At 38.0% G+C, this 22,618-nt stretch overlaps 1 protein-coding gene across 7 annotated transcripts in view; it reads right to left on the bottom strand.

The window, feature by feature from the left end:
• Window positions 1–22,618, bottom strand: part of LAMA2 (laminin subunit alpha 2) — a 332,349-nt gene that overhangs the window by 16,815 nt on the left and 292,916 nt on the right. For 4 of the 7 annotated variants that reach the window (XM_079297888.1, XM_079297890.1, XM_079297892.1 and 1 more), the window contains 9 exons: window positions 18,872–19,031; window positions 16,363–16,487; window positions 15,618–15,780; window positions 13,505–13,649; window positions 11,538–11,676; window positions 7,212–7,332; window positions 4,786–5,004; window positions 3,310–3,458; window positions 350–526 (listed from right to left, as the gene is read on the bottom strand). In XM_079297888.1, coding sequence (XP_079154014.1) covers window positions 350–526; window positions 3,310–3,458; window positions 4,786–5,004; window positions 7,212–7,332; window positions 11,538–11,676; window positions 13,505–13,649; window positions 15,618–15,780; window positions 16,363–16,487; window positions 18,872–19,031 — 1,398 coding nt within the window. Of the gene's footprint in view, window positions 1–349; window positions 527–3,309; window positions 3,459–4,785; window positions 5,005–7,211; window positions 7,333–9,823; window positions 9,836–11,537; window positions 11,677–13,504; window positions 13,650–15,617; window positions 15,781–16,362; window positions 16,488–18,871; window positions 19,032–22,618 lie in introns of all 7 variants that reach the window. The other 3 variants (XM_079297887.1, XM_079297889.1, XM_079297891.1) reach the window with 1 other exon arrangement.

Genomic DNA, 22,618 nt, shown 5'->3' with positions numbered 1-22,618 from the left:
CTCTTGGAAGTCACCCTTACCTGAAATAAAGTGTTATGATACACTATAAATATCTATTGCTGATACACATCTTACTGCAGTGTTACTGTTGAATTTCTCTGATTTCATGGATAAACAGTGTTGGCTTGTCCGTAAAACAACTCATTAATTGAATAGCCTATGGAGCATATACTGTAGACAAAAAAAAAAAAAAAAAGGAATGGCATATAAAGAAAACAGGCCATATATTTCATATTCTAGGATTTGCTGGCTAGTATGATTTGTTGCAGCAATGAACTTTCTTCTGGTAACCAAGGCAGTTTAACCAGATCTCATTATCTGGATGCTTGTTGGCATCATTGAGACTTACGTGGCATTAATGACAAGATTCCATATACAGCCCTCAAATGGTGGTATGTTTCTGACAGGTGCAGTCTGAAACTGGGAAGAAGTACCCCCCACAAAGAGTTTCTTAACAGAGATGGGCAGGTCTGATGGAAGCCTCTGAGTCTGGACTTTGTCCTCATCGACTTGAACACTGAACATCCTGTGGAAAAAATTTGAAAGCAAAGAAAAATATATTTTATGCTGGTTATTGCTTGTATTGAAATCAACCCTTTGCAAGCCCTGTTAACTCCTACACCAGCTGTAACAATGAGCAACTCAAATTATGTAATTGGAAGCTCACATTAAATGCATATTAACCACTAGAGGGGTTTCAGCTGCTGCTGTGCTTCCTTGGTAGTTGTTTGACAAAGCCTGGAAAAATTGTGCTGTGGAAGGATGGTTATGTCAGACTGTGGCTGCACAGGAAAAAGAGGTCTGTGGTGTGGCAATACTGACAGTAGGGCTGAGCTGGCTGTACTATGATGGCAGACACAATCATCTAGAGATCAGCAGGATGGGAACAGCACGGGCTCACATTTTGTTTGGACTCCCTGTTTCCTTATTATCTTCTTGGTGGAGCACAACCAGACTGCTCTGACTGCAGGATCAATGCCAGACATATGGTACACTTTTTAAAGATCTCATAGCTTCTTCTGGGGGAGGTGGTAGAGTAGGAAAATTGCTGATTGTTCACCATGTACCAATACAGGTGCTAAAATTCATTCCAATGAGTATTTCACACAGTACGAGCAAAAGACAAAGCAGTCCCATGGTTACTGTTAAGGCTGAAGACAGGAAGGTAGGACCTTCTGCAGCACCACTGGCTGACTAATCAGTTTCTGGCAAATAAATTCCCTTTTGTCAACTGCAAAATTATATTGAACTCTGATATTCTTTCTTAATTATAATAACAAATGCAAGCAACTGAATCTTGAAAATGCTTATTGAAAATAGACCTGTTTTCAAACACAAAATGCTTGTTTTTTTTATTAATATGCATCCTAGACAGAACTGGACAGTGACTTAAGCACCTGAATGACTTAAGTGCTGTACTAAGTGTAAATTGTCCAGTTTCCTCATAGTTTTGGATTAATTAATTTGGTTTGTAAAAATGCAGAGTAATAAATATGATAATTTTTTCATAGGATTAGAGAAAGCAGTTATTAAAAGACTTATCTTTCAGGACAATCCCTATGATATCTCCCAGTCCCTCCAGCAGTGGAAACAGAAGGAGAGAGATTTCTCTGGAAGCAGTTCACAACAAACAACTAGTTTAGGTTCCATGAAGTGTGCCAGAGAGGACATTTCCCTTCTCTACCTTCAGAGGAAGTGTAGGGAAGTCAGATTGTCAAGACTCAAGTTATCCTTTGTGCTGCTACATCTTAGCCATGGCTAACCATCATAAACATTTTGGGTCCAAGCAGAAGCATGCAATGATGCACATTAGTTTTCAACAATATCATTTTTCATAATTATATGGACAATTATCTCTCTGCAGAGTTTTTACAGGGTGTTCCTCACATTTAAAAAAATAGAGCTTCATGAGGAGCAGAGGAAGGGTTAATCTCAAATTATGCCTTTTTCCATCCATTTCAGGTTACAGAAACTTCAGAGTTCAGGCAATTTGTTTTGTAACAAAGCTACTTTGAAAACACAGAGGTCTCATCTGAACAAGCACCATCCCTGATGACATTGTACAGCAATTTTGCCTTAATGTACTCTCACATGTACCCTCATAAGGTCAAGCTACTGTACTACGCTGTAGCACTGCATAAAAAATTTACTTTGTTGTTTAGAGCTTTTTATATCATCTGCATATTTGTGTTCTGTTGCAGTTACATAAACCATATCACAAAGACCTGTCATCCTTTTCCAAAATAACTTTTTCTTCTAAAGCATTAATGGTTTGACTTTGACCTAGTCACCTAGCGGAGATTTATTGAATGGAGGCATTATTTATGAGAGGTTTTTTAACAATACAATAGAAATTCAGTCAGAAAATTATACAGAAAGGAAAGCAAAATAGAAGGGCACCTGGGCACTAGACAGAAATGTTTGGTCAAGAAGGCTGCAGTGTTGTGAGGGTAAGAGGGTGAAGTGGGTAAATGCCTTTTGTAACATGCTGGATGTCATATCTTCTTTCTGATTTCTTTTAAGAACACACAACATTGTGCACAGTGAACTAATTCAACAAATGTCTGCACAGGATGCACACATTTTTATGTTCGTACAAATAATAAATGTCCATAACAAACCCTGCTTGGAACACGGGCTCTTCCAGGCCATAAATATTTTTGGCTGCCTGAGTTCTACACACTGCAGTAGTGCTGTTTCTAATCCCTTTCTGAATGGTAAAGTGTAATAAGAAAGTTTTAAAATGTCTGAGAAAGGGCAAAGGAATTCAAGTGAAATTCAATGTAAATCAATATGGTCTGAGAAGGTCTGTGACAGCTTTTCCAATAACAAAAGTGGGACTGTATTTTCATTGTTTTGCCATATTTAGCTGGGCACTTTGTGTCCAGCATGTGGCATCTCAAAAAGGCTACAGGCTGCTGTGCTGTTGCAGTTTGTACCCTTTAAAAAGGGTATTTTTCTATATATCCTGAAGAAGAGATTTATTGCACCACAGCAGAATTTCTCACCCATAGATGCTTTTATAAAATGTATTTGCAAAGAATCAGAAGATTAAAGATGCCAGTTCAAGCAAACACAAATCTCTGGAGAAACAGGCTAGCAGCCTACAAAAGCATGTAAACCCAGCTCTTCAGAACAATAATGACTCCCAAAAACTTATTTCTAAGAATTTTTGGATAACGACGGAATTAAAAGAATTGTTCTTTTTTGTCTCAGAAGCAGCATTCACACGGATTGCCAAAGCCAGGGATGGATTTGCATTGTTGAAGTAGCTATGCAATGTGTTTGCAGCACTGCAGCACTCGTTACCCTCTGGCTCGCTCTATCCGGATGGAATGTGCTCTGCCGTCGTGGAAGTCGCCAGCCTCCGGTCGGAGGGTGATCCTGTGGGGGTCCCGGATGCCGGTGGAGATGTGCACTTCCAGCCTCCCTCTGTTCAGGAACACGGCATAGTAGGCCTGCAAGGTGCACGTTGCAACAAAAAGATAAGTTATGTTTGGAAAGAAACTGTTTCACTTCGTTTTACATTAGTGTGAACGTTTTGTTGTCTTACACTGACTATTGATGTGCTCACATGGACAAGACATTGCTGTTGCAGTTCTGCTGCTGCTGATACACCCTGACTTCTGCATTTTTATAATGAGGAAGGGGTAAAATGAGGTCATGCTGGAAAATGTCGACAGAAGATTTATCTCCATCTATTTTCAAGGAAGGATGGAGACTTCCACAGCTCTTCTGATTTTTGTTGTTACAAGACTTGCCCCTAAACCCATCAAGCCCTGAAGTGTATTGATCTCAGCCTGAGTTCTGTGTTTGGAGGGCTGGCAAATCATGCCAGTAGTTACTCCAGCACCAGCATCATATTGTGGCAGATTTCAGGATCTAAACTCCAGTTAGTCTAGCAAGTGGTCACGTTGACTTCTGTGACCTGAAGAGCTGGGAAATGATGAAAGAGCCCCTACTCTGAAGTTAATGTCATCCAGGTGAGCCATTAAAATGTGCTGTCCCTGGAGTGTGTTACTCCAGGTCACCAAGAACTCTCTTCCAAAACAGGCAGAAAGGAGAATAATGAAATATCACTTCCCAGAAGTCCGGAACAAAGAATGCATCAACACATTCTGTTTATTGCTGTTGTTGTGTGTCTGGCAGGATTTTAATCAAGATTTAATCAAGACTTGAATAATTTCTAACAACTTCTTTTACCAGCCACTCAGACACTGTGGACTAATAGAGCAAATTCATATTTTATGAGAGAGGAGAGGAGGACAAAGCACTCAAGTCTTAAATTCCACATCAGTGATGCCAAACAAGGGGCTTATCTTCACTGTGTTCACCAGCTTTATTTTATTTTTTCTTTAGGTCTCAGGGAAATAAGAATGATCCTCATTTATGTCTCTGTGAACAGGATTGAGAGAGTTTCCAAGCATTAATAGTGCATCAGTAGTCCTCAAAATGAGTGAAGAACAGTATTTTGTAATATTTGGGTTTGGTTAAAAAACCCCAACATGGAATATAATAGAAAACCAAATCTGCTGCTTAGCAACAAGCAATAGATACATGACTGTAAACCTGTAAGAGAAACAATTTCTCCAAGACAAAAAACCCCAACAATTCTGAGCTTCTACTAGATTCTTCATCAGATAAAGAATAACACTAGAAATAATTTATTCCAAATAACTGAATTTTAACTTAAGCATAAACATCTGAGAGTGTCTTGAAACAAGTTGGGGCAGCTCAGTAGATCTGTGGGGATTTTTAAAAATCTTTTTTCCAGGCTCCTCTTACTTGTCCTGTCTGCCTGCGCTTCCTCTTCAGAGGAGCAGCTTTCCTTGCAGAGTGCCTGCGCCTTCTCCTGGGGGGCACAAGGGTGCCACTTGTGCCAAACAAGATGATCCCAGACTCATTCCTGGTGCTGAAGGAGAGATTGATTTCTGTACCCACATCAAAGGAGACTGGCTGAAGTTCCACAAAACCTGGCTTGGAGAAGCTGACTGTATGAATGTTCTGTAGGAAGGAGAGGACAGGAAAAGTGCATCAATAGAATTAAAAGCAAGATTATGAATGCACAGGAAGATTTCTGAATTAAAAGAATAAACTATGTAAATATAACTGATGTGAAAAGATGGAAAGTAATAATAGACACTTAGCAATTTAGTCCTCAAAATGTTCTGCAAACATTAGTTTATCTGTTTACATCTGGCATCATGACCGGATTTGTGGAACCCTGTCTTACAGGAAGGCAAAGTTCCAGTTTTACGTCGATGTATCCTCTTGGATTAAAAATAACTGCTGAAGATTGCTTCTATTTTATATTTGTGTTTTCCATTGAGTTCATACAATTGGAGTTTGCTTTCAAATCTATACAATAAAAATCTATACAATAAAACCCAATATGGATGTCAATTAGATTCTATTATTTGTCAGATGTCCTGACAAAATACTTTTAGTTAATCTTCATTACTCTAAGCACCACTGCTTTCTTGGTTACTCAAGAGTCATAAACTAAGCACTTGTTGCACATGACCCAACTCTTCAGACATTGGTAGCCATTAACACAATTTAAAGAGTAGAATATGTCATCAAATAATAAATCAGTGCATACTCCCAAAGATTTTCTGTCACCACTGCCAACTCATGTATTCTTCCAGATGTGGAAGACCAACCTATAGAAACGGTGAGTTTTTCTTAAGCAGTTCACCATTTTATTTCAGTACAGTAGAACTGTTTGCAGGTCTAGAGATAAAAAATTATGCCAGATAAAATAATTGCAGGTGGTGCTTACCTTTCTCTGGCAATCCGAGGACATTTAAATGATGGAATACATATCCAGTCTTCATCCTTTACCTTTGCTTCACTTCTTTTTAATTTTCCTACATCTTGTTTTGTACATTTAGAATATTTTATTTCCCCAACAAAAGGGTTAATCAATTAGTTTTCATCTCTGAAACCTCAAGTGTTACAAAATAATGTGAAAGACAAAGTACTTTCTGAGATTCATAGCAACAGGAGAAAATGAACACAACTATCCTTCTTTCCTTTTTCAGAAATAATATACTCAAAACAGATATGAACCTATCAATTTTTTGCTGAAGCCAAATCTGTAAGATTTAAAAGCATTTGAACAATCTGCTTGTTTACAATTTAGCTTTATCACAAACTTGAAAATAGGGATCACGTAACAAAACTGGTCTAATATCCTGTCTGAGAGCCCTACTGTTGTGCACTTTTTGCACTGATGAAGGGCAAAGGCACAATGGATAAACACAGCAAAATAGGGTCCTTGTCTTTATTTTGGCCTGGCCAAGTTCCAGTTGCTGTTTAAAGTAAAGGTTTAATGTTTTGCAGAAAAAAATATTTGGAGAGCATGGGATTAACAAGAACTCATTTGGATTTACTGTAATGGTATCTGATATGGAAAATCACATGTATGTAATATATGCTGATTATATCTTCCACCTGCTTACAAAACTATCTTAAATGGTAGAGATTTCCAGGGAAGAGATACAAACTATTTATCGGGACATGAATGTCAGTGGAAATATTTTTTAATATAAAAATACTTTTCCTTGGAAAATTACTAAATTTTCTTCCAAATTTCAGATCAGATTTGTTGAATTCTAAATGCACTGAAAGGATGTTAGTTGCAAGCAGCAACAACTGAAAATAGATGCAATTAAAGCTAAAATAAATCTAAATTTTGCACATTCCTAGTGATCAATAAGAAATGTGCCTTCCAGCTCAGTGGTAGCTCATGACAGCAAATAGTCATACCTGAGGTTTTACGTAGTGAATGACTTTACAATAACAATTAAAAAAATTAAATCCTTGGGTTTTATGGGCATCAGTTTGTTTTTTTTTAGTTTTTGCAGTGTTGTCTGTGCCTATCCTCATTAATGTTAATAATTACCATTTTAGTCAGTTGAAACAAAGCTCAATCACTGCTAAGCAGTTCAGAAAATCCTACCCTTTAGGGATAGGGACAGCGCAAGTGGCCAGGGATACTCTCCAAGAAGCCAGGATCTGAAAAAACTGATCTACTTGCTGATCAGACTTACTCATCTTTCTTTCTCTTAAATGCAGCTGTTTGGGTTTTAAGGTTAGATTCCTATCTAAGGAATACACCATATGCAATTAATCTACTATGCCATATAATCAGAAACCAGAAAACCTTTATAAACATTAGGGCCAAAATAAATGGAAATCAGACTAACCTCTAGAGTGCATCCTTTGGTTAGACCAACAAAGTCAGGACTGCTCAATATGTTATAAGGTGTCCTTGAAATTTCAATGTCTTTGAGGCAACCTGTGTATTTCTCCAAGTTCACTTCAGGCCTAAGAAATATGTAGAAGTACAATGTGTTTTCAAAAATAGAGTTTAGGAAGAACAGTCAGCCAGACACACATACATCCAGTTTCAGATGCACAGATGCTTGATTTTTATTTTAACTACACACATACACTCAAATACATGTTGCCTTCTACAATCTACCAGAACACATTGCACTCTGCCTTGCATCACTCAAAGGTGTAACGAGGTTCATCTCATCTCCAATTGACAACAGTCCCCTTCTCAATTCTTTCTTTAAGCATTTTTGGTTGGTTAGTTTGTTTTTAGTGTTTTTCCTTTGGTGAAGGAATGCTATCACCTTTGGTGTTAAAACACAGAGAGCTATGAAATAAGGAAGCTGTTGTTCCTAAGGTAAAGCAGAAAGATGCAAATTAGGAAACTGTAACAGTAAGGAGAGACCCTAACTGGAACACATTTTTTGTTTCTCTTTTTGCATGCTAAATCCAATGAAAGAATTTCAGCAGCATACAAATAATTGAATAAAATTTTTGCCCACACACATTAGGAAGGCAATTAAGTGGACTGAAATTTTTATATATTTCCAGTATCTTTCTTATGAAAACTGCTGCATATTTTCTTCGGACACAGCAATACTGCTTAGTTTTTCAGGCAGTTAAACAAAACAAAGCACGTGGCTTTGTTACAGAATGCACCTATCCATCCAAGACAGGAAAATAAGGTAATGGAATTCAAGTTCCATGTTTGACTCATCAGCTGACTGATGAGAAGAAATGAGAAACCCCATGAAAGTAACATGAAAATGATCATGTTTGATTGCAAAAGTACAATTTCCTGGGCCCAGGTACACCAGAGTGAGACCATAACTGCTGGTAACATCTGAACCAGGCTTGCCATAAGAAAAGTTATATAAAGTCACCTCAGGAAAAAATCTGCCATTGATACCATGGAGAGTAAATGCAAAAAACAAACCAAAACAACCACTATTTAATTCACTAAAAATATTACCTACAAGTATTTACTAGAATATCTAAATAGTATGAACAGCTCAAAGAGAGAAAAATTAGCTTGGGAAATAAATAAGGTAGAGTGGGGTAGGGAAACAACAAACACTTCAGTTCCCTGAAAGGAAAGAAAAAATTGTAAAGAATATTAATTACAAAATAAAACCATTTTGCACAGATACTAATCAGCTGCATGTTTTGGCACTGAAAGCCATTCTTTACATTATAGCCAACTGAGCAAGCGTAATGTATTCTCTGGCAAATTAGTACTCTCTGCATAAGTTAAAGCAAGCATCTGGCTTACTAAAATGATCCATATGCTGCTTTATTTACAGTCAAGTAGCTATGTTCACCTTTCATTTTTCCTTTTTTCCCCCCCATCTCTTCTCCAGTTCTTTTATGAATTTATCTTCCCAGTAGAAGAACAGTTTTGCTGCTATCACTGTCACTGGTGCCCATAGTCTTTGCCATCCAGAAACCATTCTTGCTACTACCCTTCCCTGCCTTGTCCAGTGACAGACTGTCCTTATCCTGCCCTTTTACAAAAAGTTGCTGTTATAATTCCCAGTCCATATCACAGAATCACAGAATGGGTAAGATTGGAAGGTAACACTATGGGTTGTCTGGCTCAACCTCCTTGCAAACACCAAACACTGCTTGATGTTTTCTTGCATTTTCCCTTTTTCCCTTTCCAAAATATACCAAACACAAACAAGTCCAAGTTCACTAAGGTCTTGCATAATTCTGGGTTTGTTTTTTGGGCTCTTTTTTTTTTTTTTTTTTTTTTTTTTTTTTTTTTTTCTTTTGCCAAAACAGGCCAGTTTTGAGGGAAAACAAAACAGCAGTTTCTGGAACATGAGAAGAAATAATCTTTCTAAGGTTCAGGGCAGGAGTGTGGGGGTGAAATTGTATTTTTCCAATCCAAGACAGGAATTAGGCTGCAAAAATGCAATGAAGATCAGTCCATATCTGAGCACACCAAGGCAAAAGCAACAGATACAAACAGTTGCAACATGGAAATGCAGTCAGAAATAGGTGACTTTCCCTCTCACCACCTCATACTCCTGTTCTTAAGTGGCAAATTTCACCTAAAAATCTCCACCTTGCTCTCCTCAGTAACTCCTTCAGTGCCTCTGAGCAGGGCACTCCCACCTCACATGGGAGTACACTGCTCCTGGACCCGGAGGCTGGAGCCAGAGTCAGCAGCACAGCTGGCTGGAGCCTCGCTTCCCAGCACTGCAGCATCGCCACAAGCAGCACACAGCTGAAGCAAGCAGCTGCCTGAGGAAAATAAAAGTTGCTGGTGTAGGTGTGTGCACAGCGTAGAACTTGATGGTGGTGAGCCCTTGGGAGCAGCTTTGCTGGCTGTGGCAGGAGCAGCTCGCTGAGCTGAGAGCCTTGGCATAGCAGCTGCTCTAAACGCTGCCCGTGCTGCTGTGTGCTGCCACCCCTGCTGCAAGCTGCACTTGAACTACACACATGCAAGTCATGCAAATAATCTCATTGTTTTTACCTTGCTTTCATACTGGGGTGAGAAAGAAAGACAAAAAAAAGAAAACAACAACATGGCGTTAATTGCAGCAAATGGCACTTCTTGTATTGCTGTTCTGTGGTAACTCATTAGCAAGGTTCAGCCATTTCACAGTGAAGCAAGTGTACATAATTTACAAACAACATATAATAAAAGATTCTATGTGAGATTCTATGTAGGCTACCAGGATATAACAATTAAGAGGTTTACTCTGCAAACAGCTAACTTAAAGTGTAGCACCTCAGAGTGTTTTTATAACTTGATACTATACTTGGTCATAAGCAAAAGCAAACCATGTAAAAGAATCTGGCAGAACTGACTCGACCTGATAATTACAAAGTCATGGATACCTCAGTGTCTATTGTTTGCAGTAGCTCAGCTTTGCCCTAATCCCCCTTTCACTACTTTTGATTCTAATTTGCCATAACATTAATCTTGCCTCAGGCACTGACAAATCATAGCTGTAGGCAGAACGGTTACCACAGGTCAAAGTAGCTGTGGTACACTGATTTTCTGGGCAGCCACAAAGGAAGTGGAAGATAATTGCTCTAGACATTTTGCTATGCACTGGTGTGATTTCACAATTACATAATGTAGTGTTATATTTCATGAGTAAAATAGATCTTAGATCTTTTTATTGCTGGGTGATTTGACATCAGAGGTCAATGATTATCCTAATAAATTAACAAATATGTCCATTCTTATAGTGGCAGAAGAGTCTGTGGATTAAACACAACAGTTCCTTGTGCACAAGACCACTTCAAGGCTCTCATTATGCCATGTAGTTAAAGCTGACACAGATTAATGGGCCTGTTTCTGTGTTGCTCATCTGTTCATTATAGCACAGAATTCTCTTGTTCTTGTCATTGCAAAACTGCTGAATATTCATTTAAACTTTAAGTAACTTTTTTGGTCTATTTAAAGCCATGAAAGAAACTTACTAAATTAAAGAATCTGTTATCCCATTTCTTTAGTTTATTTATGCTGAAGTTAACATTTATGAATATTACTATGCACTAATTAACAAATAATTACTGGGAATTTTATTTGTGTAGAAAATTCAGGATCAGACTTCTGAAGGAAAAATATTTCATTCTGCTTACATTAACTATATGAAGAGTATCATGCCATATACTTTAAGTCCCGAATACAAGAGGAACTTTATCTAAGGAGACCAGGAACTAAAATCTAAAAATAACTAAAAATTATATCTAAGTAAAATATGTTAACACGTATTTAAAGTATACTGGCACTGATTATGCAAAAACATGGATACCCATTAAGCAGCAATCCCATGTGGACTAGTCTGTAGGTGAATTTTCTACTCATGAACAAAGTAAACACTTGTCCTTAATTTTGTGAAACTATTGAGCGAATTCTCTCATTCTGCAGTCACAAATCCTATGCATAAAATAAATAAATACTTAGAGAGGCAGTTATATCATGGTCCTTGCACAGGATCAGGAAGATGTACTGCACTGCAAGTGCCATTTCCATTGCATCTGTGTAAGGTGAGCTGTGTGAAATACAAACCACATGCAAATAAAGCACTACTCTGCTGTGGCAGTACAGGGTACATTGGGAATTCACCATTCACTTACTGCAAATGAACTTGAGAAATAAATGTAGAGAATAAGATTACATTGTATTTACATCACCTTACTAAGAATAAAGAAATTGTTTTGAGCCACATTACCTTAGATTTCTCAGGGTTGGCAATCCCCCAAAATATATTTTCTCGTGCCCTTTTAAGTTGAGTCCAAAGTGGCTGCCTGTAGAAGTTGTTGCTATGGTCTCTTCTTCATTGGTGTCTATGTCTACAATTGATATGTTGGCTAAAAGACATTTAAGATTAGTTGCAAAATAACTATCACGGACAATGTCTTAATGTAAGAAACCAACAGAAAAAATATTTGAAGTGTTAGCAGGTGAGGGAAGAGGCAAGGCTGTATTTTGCAATTAAGATACTGGATTTCCACATTATCAATTATGGGCAGGGGAAGAAAGCTGAACTTTCCTCTGTTTCCATAACAACCTGAAAAGCTATAGCAGCTCTGTACACTTTATTTTTATATATTCTCTAAACCTGTTTCATTTAGTGCCTTCTTTGTGTCACTGCAATTTGGAGCTAACACTTCAGGACATAGTCATGACAAGAGAACATTTTACATTTAATTTGTGATCTCAGTCCAAAGATTGCCTCTTGAACAGGATTTTTTTAGTCCAAAAGTTTGTTAAGCACTGTCATTATGTGCCTTAGAGACTGGTGATCAGTCACTCTAAACTACTTTCAAACCCAGAGCAGTCAGTTGGTGTCATGTCTAATCTCAGTCTGGAGTCGGTGATTTGCTACATACAACCATCCCATTTAGGTGCTTGTTCCATGCCCATTTTTCATGTATGGATTAATACAGAACATAAAATTCAAAAGAAGAAATAGGACTCGGTGAAAAATGCCGAGTAAACCCCAAGATATACAGGGATGAAAAGAAAGGATTTCTTTCCTTTCTTCCTTGATATTTGAATATACAGACTTTTTGCTACACCCTACCAAAACTTTAATTTCTATACCTGTATCTTCTTTATAAACACATGATGTTTGAATGCTATTGATAAATTATAATTACATGACATTGTATTTTATATTAATACAGCCCAGCTTAAGTATGAACTATGACAGCTGGCTAGCAATAAGACATTCCTAGCAAATCTGCAAGTGAGATCACTAAATTATTCTGGCCACTGTCCCAACTCCCAAGTCTACTTCAGCCAAATGGCAAGAAAGAAGAACTGTGTGTGAGGTGTGAAGGCCAGGTGGAGAGCTGGCCTGGAGAAGCAGGGGCAGAGGCAGGGGAATGTGTTTAGGGGCTTGTGGTGACCCTGAAGATTCAGAATGCAGTAAAAATTCAAACTGCAAAAGCATAGAGTATGTCACAGTTGCCATAAATAAAAAAGATTAAAATAAATAAATAATTTGGCTCATTTAAGATTCTACCAGCCCTATAACCAGACTTCAAAAGAAACAAATAAACAAAAAAAGGCCAGCATGATAACCAGTATTCTTTGTGATCAAATTCCACCACTTCACATTTTGTATCCATAACATGTTAAAGAATTAGTAGAACTTCCAGAGATGTTCCCCGTTGTTTCCATGCAGATTCAGTTCATGACACAATGAACATCATCAGGGAAGATAAAGCAGTAGTGTTTGTCTAGTTAGATACTGTACTATCAGTACTAAAGTCACTGCATTTTTTAAGAACTTTGCTATATGCTGGGCATGTGAGGACTGTACAGCATAAAAGCTATTGCTCTCCTAACAAAAATCACATGTGTGTTTCATGATTTGGGACAACATCAGGGAACTGACGAAAAGACTTCTTTTTTTCCCCAGTCAGAAGAATTTTAGAATGCAACTTATGACTGTATAAAAAATTATGCCTGAAAAATGGGGTACCTGTTCATAAAGTGTTTTTTGACATAGAATCACTCACAACTCAACACAAGCCTATAATCTAAACAAACACAAGCCCATAATCTAAACAAAAGAATCTGCTGAACCACCAGAACTTATAATTCCCACTTACAATTCTGTAATTAGATGGTTAGGTGTAGTGCACAGATACCTCCAAAATTCATGGTGCTGACACCACAAGAACTTACCTTGCTTTTGAATTCTTGACAAGGTGAAAGATTTCCATTTGCCGTCATTATGATTTTGGTTGCTGATAACTGAAGCTGTACCTGAACCCAGATCGTAGCTGACCTTTATACGCCCACCACTGAGTTCTACACTCATGAAATCCTTCTGTTAATGAAAAGGGTTAGATACATCATTATGATTCTTGTCCATTTTGGTAAGAGGCATAAGATATTAAATAAACACGTTTCAATCCTTGGTGACCATAGAAGACTTTTTTCAAGCTTTAAAAAATGCCACAACTTATGCATTTACTACCCAGGTCTTTCATGTACAAAAGTCTGATGCCAAGCTCTTTTTTCCCCCTATATTCTCTTTTAGATTGCTAATTCAGTTGGAAATTTGCTGTCATCTCAGCTGGAGTTATTGATGGGATAGCTGTACTTTTATTTTAGACTGAAGATAAAAATGGACATTATAATTACCTGAAACTAATATTCAGCTTTGAGTGCATGTTTGTACTATAATTCACGTATTTATTACATACCTCAGCTAGATTTAAACTTGCAAGGTAGAAAACAAAATTAGTGAAGATGGTAAACTGGGCATGTTTTACCAGATTTCCAGAGACTAGTCTATGGAAGCAACAGAGCCACAGAGAAATGGAGACAAAGAGAGCAATGAATGCTCTTATTTTCATTAAACCACTGACACCAGTATCTAAGCAGCAACTGGAGATGGCTGACTGGAGCAATGATATATGCTGCACTATCTCCAGAAAAAGAGCTGGCATGATACAAAGAGCAAAACAAATAGCCAGAGAAGCAGACAGCATGAAAGCCATTAGGTAAGTAATGGTGGAACTATGACCCAGGACGTAAATGTACCAGAGAAATTTTTATTATCATTTTTCTCATGGCCAGTTCCACCCCTTCTCAGAGCAAAACCGTACAAACTCAGTATTCTAGTGCTTAGGCATGCATCATCAGAAAGAGCATCCAAGTTTTTATCTGGTGGGACAGTATCATAAGAGACAAAATATACCAGGATCCAGCTGCTTATGTTTTTGAAATTTCAATTAAATATTTTTTTGGTAGAAAAAATAAGTAAGTCAACAATAATTATATAAAATAATCTAAAATAATGACATTAATTGTACTTCCAATATTCAGTTTTAAAAGTTCATTAGAAAAGCCAACTAAACATTTCATTATCATAATAAAATTCTAGCTTTTGCTATAGTCAGTCAGGAGGAGCACCCTCTTCCTTGAAAATTCCAGCTATTTTGATAATTATTTCCAAAATACAAGAATCTGAAATAAGACTGATTTACACACAGTTTTTGTAAAATAACAAATGCTCAGTAATTCTTCAAGACCTCATATGAAAAGGGTAAGGGAAACTCTGTCCCCTGTCAGTCATGCAAATCAATCTGAATCAGAGATGCCAAAGATTAGTCATTCAGATATGGACAGGTGTCTTTATAAATAATTTATCCCTGTTATCCAAACACATTTGGTACTGTGTGTGAATAAAAACCTTAAACAACTTTAAAATAATGTTTCTATTCTTTATTTTAGCTGTAAGAGACACCATTTACAGATATTGAGAAAACACGATCACTATTACATCTCACCTGTTGCACCAGTCTCCCTACAAACCCACTAAATAAAACATAAACATTTTCTCTGTTTGAGTAGGATTTCTACATAAGACTCATCTCTTCCTATATTCCCCCTGCCATCACACTATTTTATATATTTATTTATATATTTAATGTATTTTAAACTATGAATAGACAAACACAACTGAAAATGTTCACACAAATAAACATCTGGGATAATGGAAAATTAATTAATAATTTTAGAAAAACTGGGATTATCTCCAGACTAACATAATGATCCCTATTCATACCACATTATTAGCAGTAATGTTTGACTACCTAAATATTAGGCAGTCAACCTGCACACTATAACGCTGTCTTCAGTTGGCAGCAGTGAAGCATCATGCCAGACACATCATACCAGGATCCTGGTACCTTAAATTACTAACTGCTTTCATGACCTGATGAATTCAGTGACAGCAAAGATGGTGTGAAACCTGCAAGGATTCTAGAGGTTAGCTGGCTGCTCTTACCAAGTCATCAGTAGCAAGATACATCAGAAGAGCATTTGATGAGAAGGTCCTGAACTTGAACATGACTGTGGAAATATTGGGGTTCCAGCGGATGGGGCGGCTCACCATGGCATAGCTGTCGCCATCAAACTGCACCGTGCCTTCACTGTCTGCCACCTGTGGGCTGAAATGAACAATTCCAACCATTTTCTTTTACCATGTGAAGCTAAAAAGTGCAGGGCTAGGGAAATGTGGGCACAGCTCCTGGGAGTCTTCCTGAACTTGGCTCAATGTCTTATCAAACCTCCCATAGGATTTCCCATTCTTTTTGGAGAAGGTAAATGCTTTTCCTTTGTGGTGTCTCTGCTCACTACCCTGGTGGCTGTGGAAACCACCTTGAGGCACTGCACTCTGCCCCTTGCCACAGAAGTGCAGGCACCCCCACACAGCTGTCCATGAGCCAGACTCAGTTCACTGTGCTTCTCATGCTCTCTGATGCTTGGACTGTTTATGGTTATTGGCTGTCAGGAGCCTTCCTATCACAGCCCTGTCATAGCAGCTCAGTTCTGATAACTCACTGACCACACTCACAACCCAGACTGGCTGCTTCTCCTCTTGGTGGAATTGCAACCTATCTTCTGCTGCATACATATTGGAATTTGACTGCTGCTGTGGAAATTCCTGCTGCTTACCACCAAATGTAATGTAATGTTACTGCAGACTGGTTCCCCAAAGAAGCACAAGAAACAGTCAGTGCTTAACCTACCTGACGGCACACCCTTTGCAGTCACCTTCTATATCCCTGAAATTCCAGAGTCCTATGGGTTTGCTGTCCAGAAAGGTTTCACCCATGCAGCCAGTGAAGGTGGTGACTCTTACAGCATCTGACTTCTGCAAGAGAAAACACAAACCTCCTTAGAGTTATTTACTGCATCTGAAAACATATCTGGAACAAAAATAATAAAAATAAACACCATATAAAATTCCATATAAAATCATTACCTCCCCACTAAGATGTTTCGTAATATTTTAAATATCAACAGTATTATTTAGTCTGAGAAGCCCTGCTACAGAACAACTGATCAGTGAAAATGTGAACTGAACTTTGTATCAGTCCAAACAAGAAAGACATTTTAGATTTGAGACTCTTGGGAAGGCGTATGGAAAATAAGTCCTGAAGAGCAAGGAGCTGCTTTGGCTTCCACCATCAGTTTTCTGGGCTGTTCAGAGAGCTGGCTGCTCTCACCTGTTCAAGGTCTAGCTGGGTTTTCATTTCAGACTTTCAAGAAAGGACTATAAGCAATCTTGCCCTCAATGCAATAAGCAAAGTGTTTATCTTGTAATGCTTGAAAGCCTGGAAACTGAGCAGACTGTCCAAGCTAAAAGACAGACTGAGAACTCAGCTGCTACACCTGTAAAGTTCATGCTGAATTTTGGATGCAGAAAAAAGTGCAGAGGGCAAAGCAATTAAAACACATGGGCTATCAGAAGTCATTAAGCTAGGGTCATGCACACAGAGTAATGCTCATTAGAACATAACATGGTACCATGATTAAGGCAGTAATAGTTGACAGTACACAGAGTACTCTGCTAAAAATGATCCCTCTAAAAATACCCTGATTCATTTAAATTTCAGGTCATCAATAAGAGCTGATTAAAAATCTATACACTTAGCTATTTGAGATAGACAAACACCTGCTGTTTTTACAGCAATTACAAATATTAAGATCTTGCAAGAGAACATGGAGAAGTGCAATTTGAAAATACTCAAGGAAAAGTATGACTCAAAAGACTTAATGTGCTACTGATATTTCCCAGGGTGATTGGATAGGTTTTAATTAGCAACAAGTATGAACTTATTGTCACTTCTATGAAATTCATGACATCTAAGTATCCCAGTCTACAAGTCAAATGAAAGATGTTTTTAAAAACTGAAAACTAACTTTGTTTTTGGATGAACTGCAGAAATACATGCAAAATGGGATGTGGACAACACCTTAGGACAAATCTGAAGCATTCCAAACCCCAACAACATGCAAAAGCAGATATACCAGTAACCTTGACTAAATGTCCAGAGAGTTGCTCAGTTTTAGAAATGTCTAGGTTAAGGTCTTCATTTTTTGAGCCTTACAACTGTACCACATAATTCAGAAATTCCTCCAAAAATGAATTTATATTTTAATTCAGAGATTGTATTTGAACAAAACCAATCACAGTGTTTAAAACTCTACATTGCAAGCATACCAGCCATACCAAACTGGAAATAGTCTGCCTTCCTACTGCTGCCCTTGTCTTTACCTGGAGAAAAAAAGAATTCAGGAATATCTTCTTGACTAAAATAAAAAAATAGAAAATATGTGGACAACCCTTATTGAGGTTGAAAACAACTGCCCTGATATCAAGTTTTACACTTAAAATTTTCTGCATGTTGCATTATTTTAGCACTTGAGGACATATAAAAACTTGAGAGTAAAAAAAGTTTGGTGAATTCACTATTTGGGAATGTCTAAATTTTAGCTTCTTTACAAATGCTAAAATATTGATCAGGAACAGAATAGTTAAATAAATTGTTTTGTAAAGAATGCCATTGAAAAATAAGTACTAATTAGCTTTTATTGGAGAATAATTTTAAAAAAATATTTCTATCTATTCCATTTGGCACACATCTTCTATTCATCCCATGAAGTTTAGCAAGGTAGAAGATGTCACCAGAAAAATGAGCAGAAAAAGAAGAGAAAATAGATCAGGGGTACGATGCAGTTATCTGTAGGGGAACAAACTGGAACAAAAATAAAGAAAATAAAGCAGAAACACCAAAAGCAGACTGCAAAGGAGGAAGTGATAATGTGATAACAAAGGAAAAACCCCAAATGCAAGGGAAAATATACTCTTCTATACGTTGTTAGGAGAGCAGAAATGTATGGAAGCCGAAATGAGCTCCTGTCACTCAGGAACTGAAAGCCTGTCAGGGCAGCAGTGTGTCCGAGGTAAAGCATCCATCTACCCAGGAATTAGTGGTTTGGGCTAAATGCTGCATCAGTACAGTCAGTTACAGGGCTTCTGATCAGAATGTAACATCATGGAAAGTGAAATATCACATCTGTTCACCTCATTCTAGGCAAATCCCAATAACCTTTCAAAAGTACAAGTGTGCTACTTGCAATTAAAGCACCTACTACAATGACACCAGCATATTAAAATTTAATATTTCTATTTTAAGCAATAATAAAATAACAAAAGGCCAGCTAACACAATAACACCAGAAAAGGCATTACCTTAATTTTTTCTGTTAAACCACCCACAAACAGCACAGCATTTACATCCACATCCAGAATGGTATATCCAGGTGGGGAGACAGCACTGAATGTGGCTGGCACAATGCTGGCTTTAGGACCATCCAGAGCTCTCACTGATATTGTGCCATTTTTCCCAGTCCTAGAGATTTTTAAAAAATAATTTAAGCATACAAAGTCAGTAGTTGCACCAAACACAGGAAAACTCTATTTAAATTGTGCCTTTTAACAGAAGCACACAACTGACCTGATTACGCTTCATTTAGATACAAATGAACAAACGTTTATGCCCGCATAAGCTAAAGACATGATCACAGAACCAAATATTTTCCTCACCTAAATGTCCTTTTTGAACAAAATTCACTTTACACATGATGTGGATATTGCATTGACTAAAACAGAATTTGTATTTCCTGCAGTGGAGTTGTCAGGCTGCTTTTTGAACAGGTACAAACCCCATTGTGTGTTTAAGAATATTACTTCATTGTCCTTTGAATCACATCAAATATTGATGGCAACACAACAGCAATGGACTTTTTAAACAGTTTAAACAGTTTTCTACTCCTTTGATTGTATTAATGTAGTAACTGGCATGGAAGGAATTTGCTGACATATTTTTACAACAGAAGGAACACATGTGGAGAGAGATGATTCCTGAATCCACCGTCTGAAACTTCTTACAGATGGGTCTCACATTTACTGGTTTGCAGCCATCTGGGACATGTCCAGGTGAAGAGGATACTGCTGGTCTATGACTGAAAGTGGCTCCCTCAGTAGTCTTGGGTGAATTCTATCCCCATGGACTTGTGTGGGTCTAAGGTGCAACTTACAGCAGAAGTTTTACTGATGTGAAGCCCTTTAAGGGATAAAAGTAATAATTCTTGAAAAAAGCTGTTAGAAACTTTTTTTAAACTACTGATATGTGATGATTTCTGAAAGTTATTGGCACTTCCAGTCTATATTGTGCTGAAATCAGAATTAGTTTAAAAACACTCAAGTGCAATAATGCAAAAGTCACTGAGCAGACTGACACTTTTTAGGGTGTCTAATAATTCACAAATAGTATGGATGTCTTTCATCTTCAAACAGACTGAAATGCTCACAATGGAATTTCTTCTATAAATAATTCTCTCTTATTTAAGGAGGACAATGGAGCTTGAAGAAAGATCTTGGCTAACTTGACAGCAAAAAGACATTGCTACCCTGTGCATGACAAGTTATCAGGTTGGAAGACACTGTTCTAGTGATAGTTCTGTAAAACTGGAGGATTACAGAGGATGTATCAGCACTATGTGGCTGATATGCAAAAGACACTGAAAAGACACTAAATTAGAAGCTGCCAACTTCCTTGAGGGCAGACAGGCCCTGCAGAAAGACCTCAACAAACTAGAGAGAGGGGCAATTGCCAACCATATGAAATTTAACAAGGGTAAGTGCAGGATTCTGCACTTGGGATGGGGTTGTGTGTATAGATTGGGGAATGAGAGGCTGGAGAGCAGCCCTATGAAAAGGGACCTGGGGATCCCAGTGAACCTGAGCCAGCAGTGCCCTGGGAGCCAGGAGGGCCAAGCATGACCTGGGGGGCATCAGGCACAGCTTTGCCAGCTGGGCAAGGAAGGGGATTGTCCTGCCCTGCTCTGCACTGGGATAGCCTCAAGGGCTGGGGGCAGTTTTGGGTGCCCCACTATAATAAAAGACATTACAGTATTAGAGAAAAGTCCAAAGTAGGGCCATGTTCAAAGCAAAAATTGTGAAGAGTCTGGAGAGGAAGCCTTATGAGGAGTGGCTGAGGTCTGCTCAGCCTGGAGGAGACTGAGGGGAGACCCCTCTGCAGACTTCAACATCCTCATGAGGGGAAATGGAGGGGCAGGTCCTGATCTCTGCTCCTGTGATCAGTGACAGGACTTGAGAGAACAGCATTAAGCTGAGTTGGGGGTGGTTCAGGTTGGATATCAAAAAAATGTTTTCCATCCAGAAGGTGACTGAGCCCTGGAACAGGCTCCCCATGAAAGTGGCCACAACACCAAGACTGCCTAAATTCAAGAAGTATTTGGACAACACTGTCAGGTGTATGGTGTGTCTCTTATGGGTGTCCTGGGTAGGGCCAGGAGTTGGGCTTGATGATCCTAATGGGTACCTCCAGCTCAGCATACTCTACAGTTCTAGAAAAAAATTGTGTAATGATATGCAGTGTGTGCTCCTAAGGAGAGGCAGGATATAAATGAGACAATTTTAGGAAGTCATCAGCATTAAATTTAACTACCGTGTAGTAAACTCTGCTCCTTGACCCCTTGAAAGTGCAGAAAATCTTCACTGAAAAGCATGGCTTATATTTGCTACAGTACTGAATTCTTGTTGAACTAAACTGGATATGCCTATAGTGAACTTGTGATTTAGGCATCCTTTGTCCTCAAAAGAAGGGCACTGCTTAAATTCTGTCACTAACAATCAAAAAATGGTAATACTTAACACAGTTGATTAAAATCACAACTAATCAGGTTCTGCTCCTAATTGAGGCCTGCTGAAGTCAAGTAACACTGATATAGTGAGTCTCAAAAATATTCTCTCATCCATTTGATTGCCTCACAAAATTAACATTCTTTGTATGTTATAAATCTGCTTTAAATAATTTTGTTATATACTGTTATGCCAGATTTTCCTTTGTTAATTGATACTTGGATTGATTGCAGTTCTTGATGCCAATCAGATTTGCTTCTGTAAGCAGGTAAGTAACTTGTAAGTGACATTTGCTAAACTCCTGTACTATCAAAGTATAGAGAATTAATTTAGCAAGTCCCATAGGAATAAACAAAATTTACTTCAATTCCATTTAAAAAAAAATTGGGTATTTCCATTATAAGATCTGAATATACAATAAAATGCAAAGGATCAGTATGCTTTAAATAAAAAAGGTGATAAAAATTAAAAGTGTCCCTGGAAAAGTGATGCAGTAATTCTCAGTTTAGTCTAACTTACTGGAAATTCTGGTGCAGGTGTAAAATGACCATCTCTGGTCATTACTCAACTGTCAGACTTTTCATATTTAGATTTCATTTAGAATGCTAAGTGAACTTGAGAATTTTCAAATCTCTGTGCTACAACACCTCTTCTTTTTAGGGCCCTTTGAGATTCTTAAGAAGATGGCTATGAACCTGTGGTGGGTTTAACACCACATCACTGTCAGTCCTTGTCACCACTGAAAGCAATGGCAAAATTCAGTAAGGCCAGAATTTAATCTTATGCCTTCATGCTGAGCAGATGCCCTGCTCCAGCTGCTCAGGCCATCCTATCAGGGTGAAAAAGCCTGTGGCTGGAACTGAGAGGAAATTAGGAGAAAACGTGTGAGGGAGGGAAAAGAATAAAACTATTCAACAGGTTAGGAAGAGAGTTAGAGTAGAGCTATCAAAAGCACTAAAATGTTCAGAGTTGAAGACTCTTCCATAGGATATGTGATTTGTGAAGTCTGCCTTAAGAATGCAAAACCAGTCCCAAGCTCTTCATCTTAATCCCACAAATCCACCTAATGCCTCTGCAATGTAATTCTCCTAAACACTGCTCTGTACTTCTGATTTGTGCAGCTGTAATCATTTTAAACTGCTGATCCAGCACTTTGCTCAAAACTAATGGCATGCACATCCTATATATCCAGAACAACCAGCTAATAGGTAATGGGCTTTTGTAGGATGTGTGAATTTTATACCATGTTCTGGCTACATATTCTGCTGAAAC

Source organism: Erithacus rubecula (assembly GCF_903797595.1).
Source record: "Erithacus rubecula genome assembly, chromosome: 2".
Taxonomy (NCBI): Eukaryota; Metazoa; Chordata; class Aves; order Passeriformes; family Muscicapidae; genus Erithacus; species Erithacus rubecula.
The sequence above is the reverse complement of the archived record's forward strand: the minus strand, read 5'-3'. Positions and strand labels throughout refer to the sequence as shown.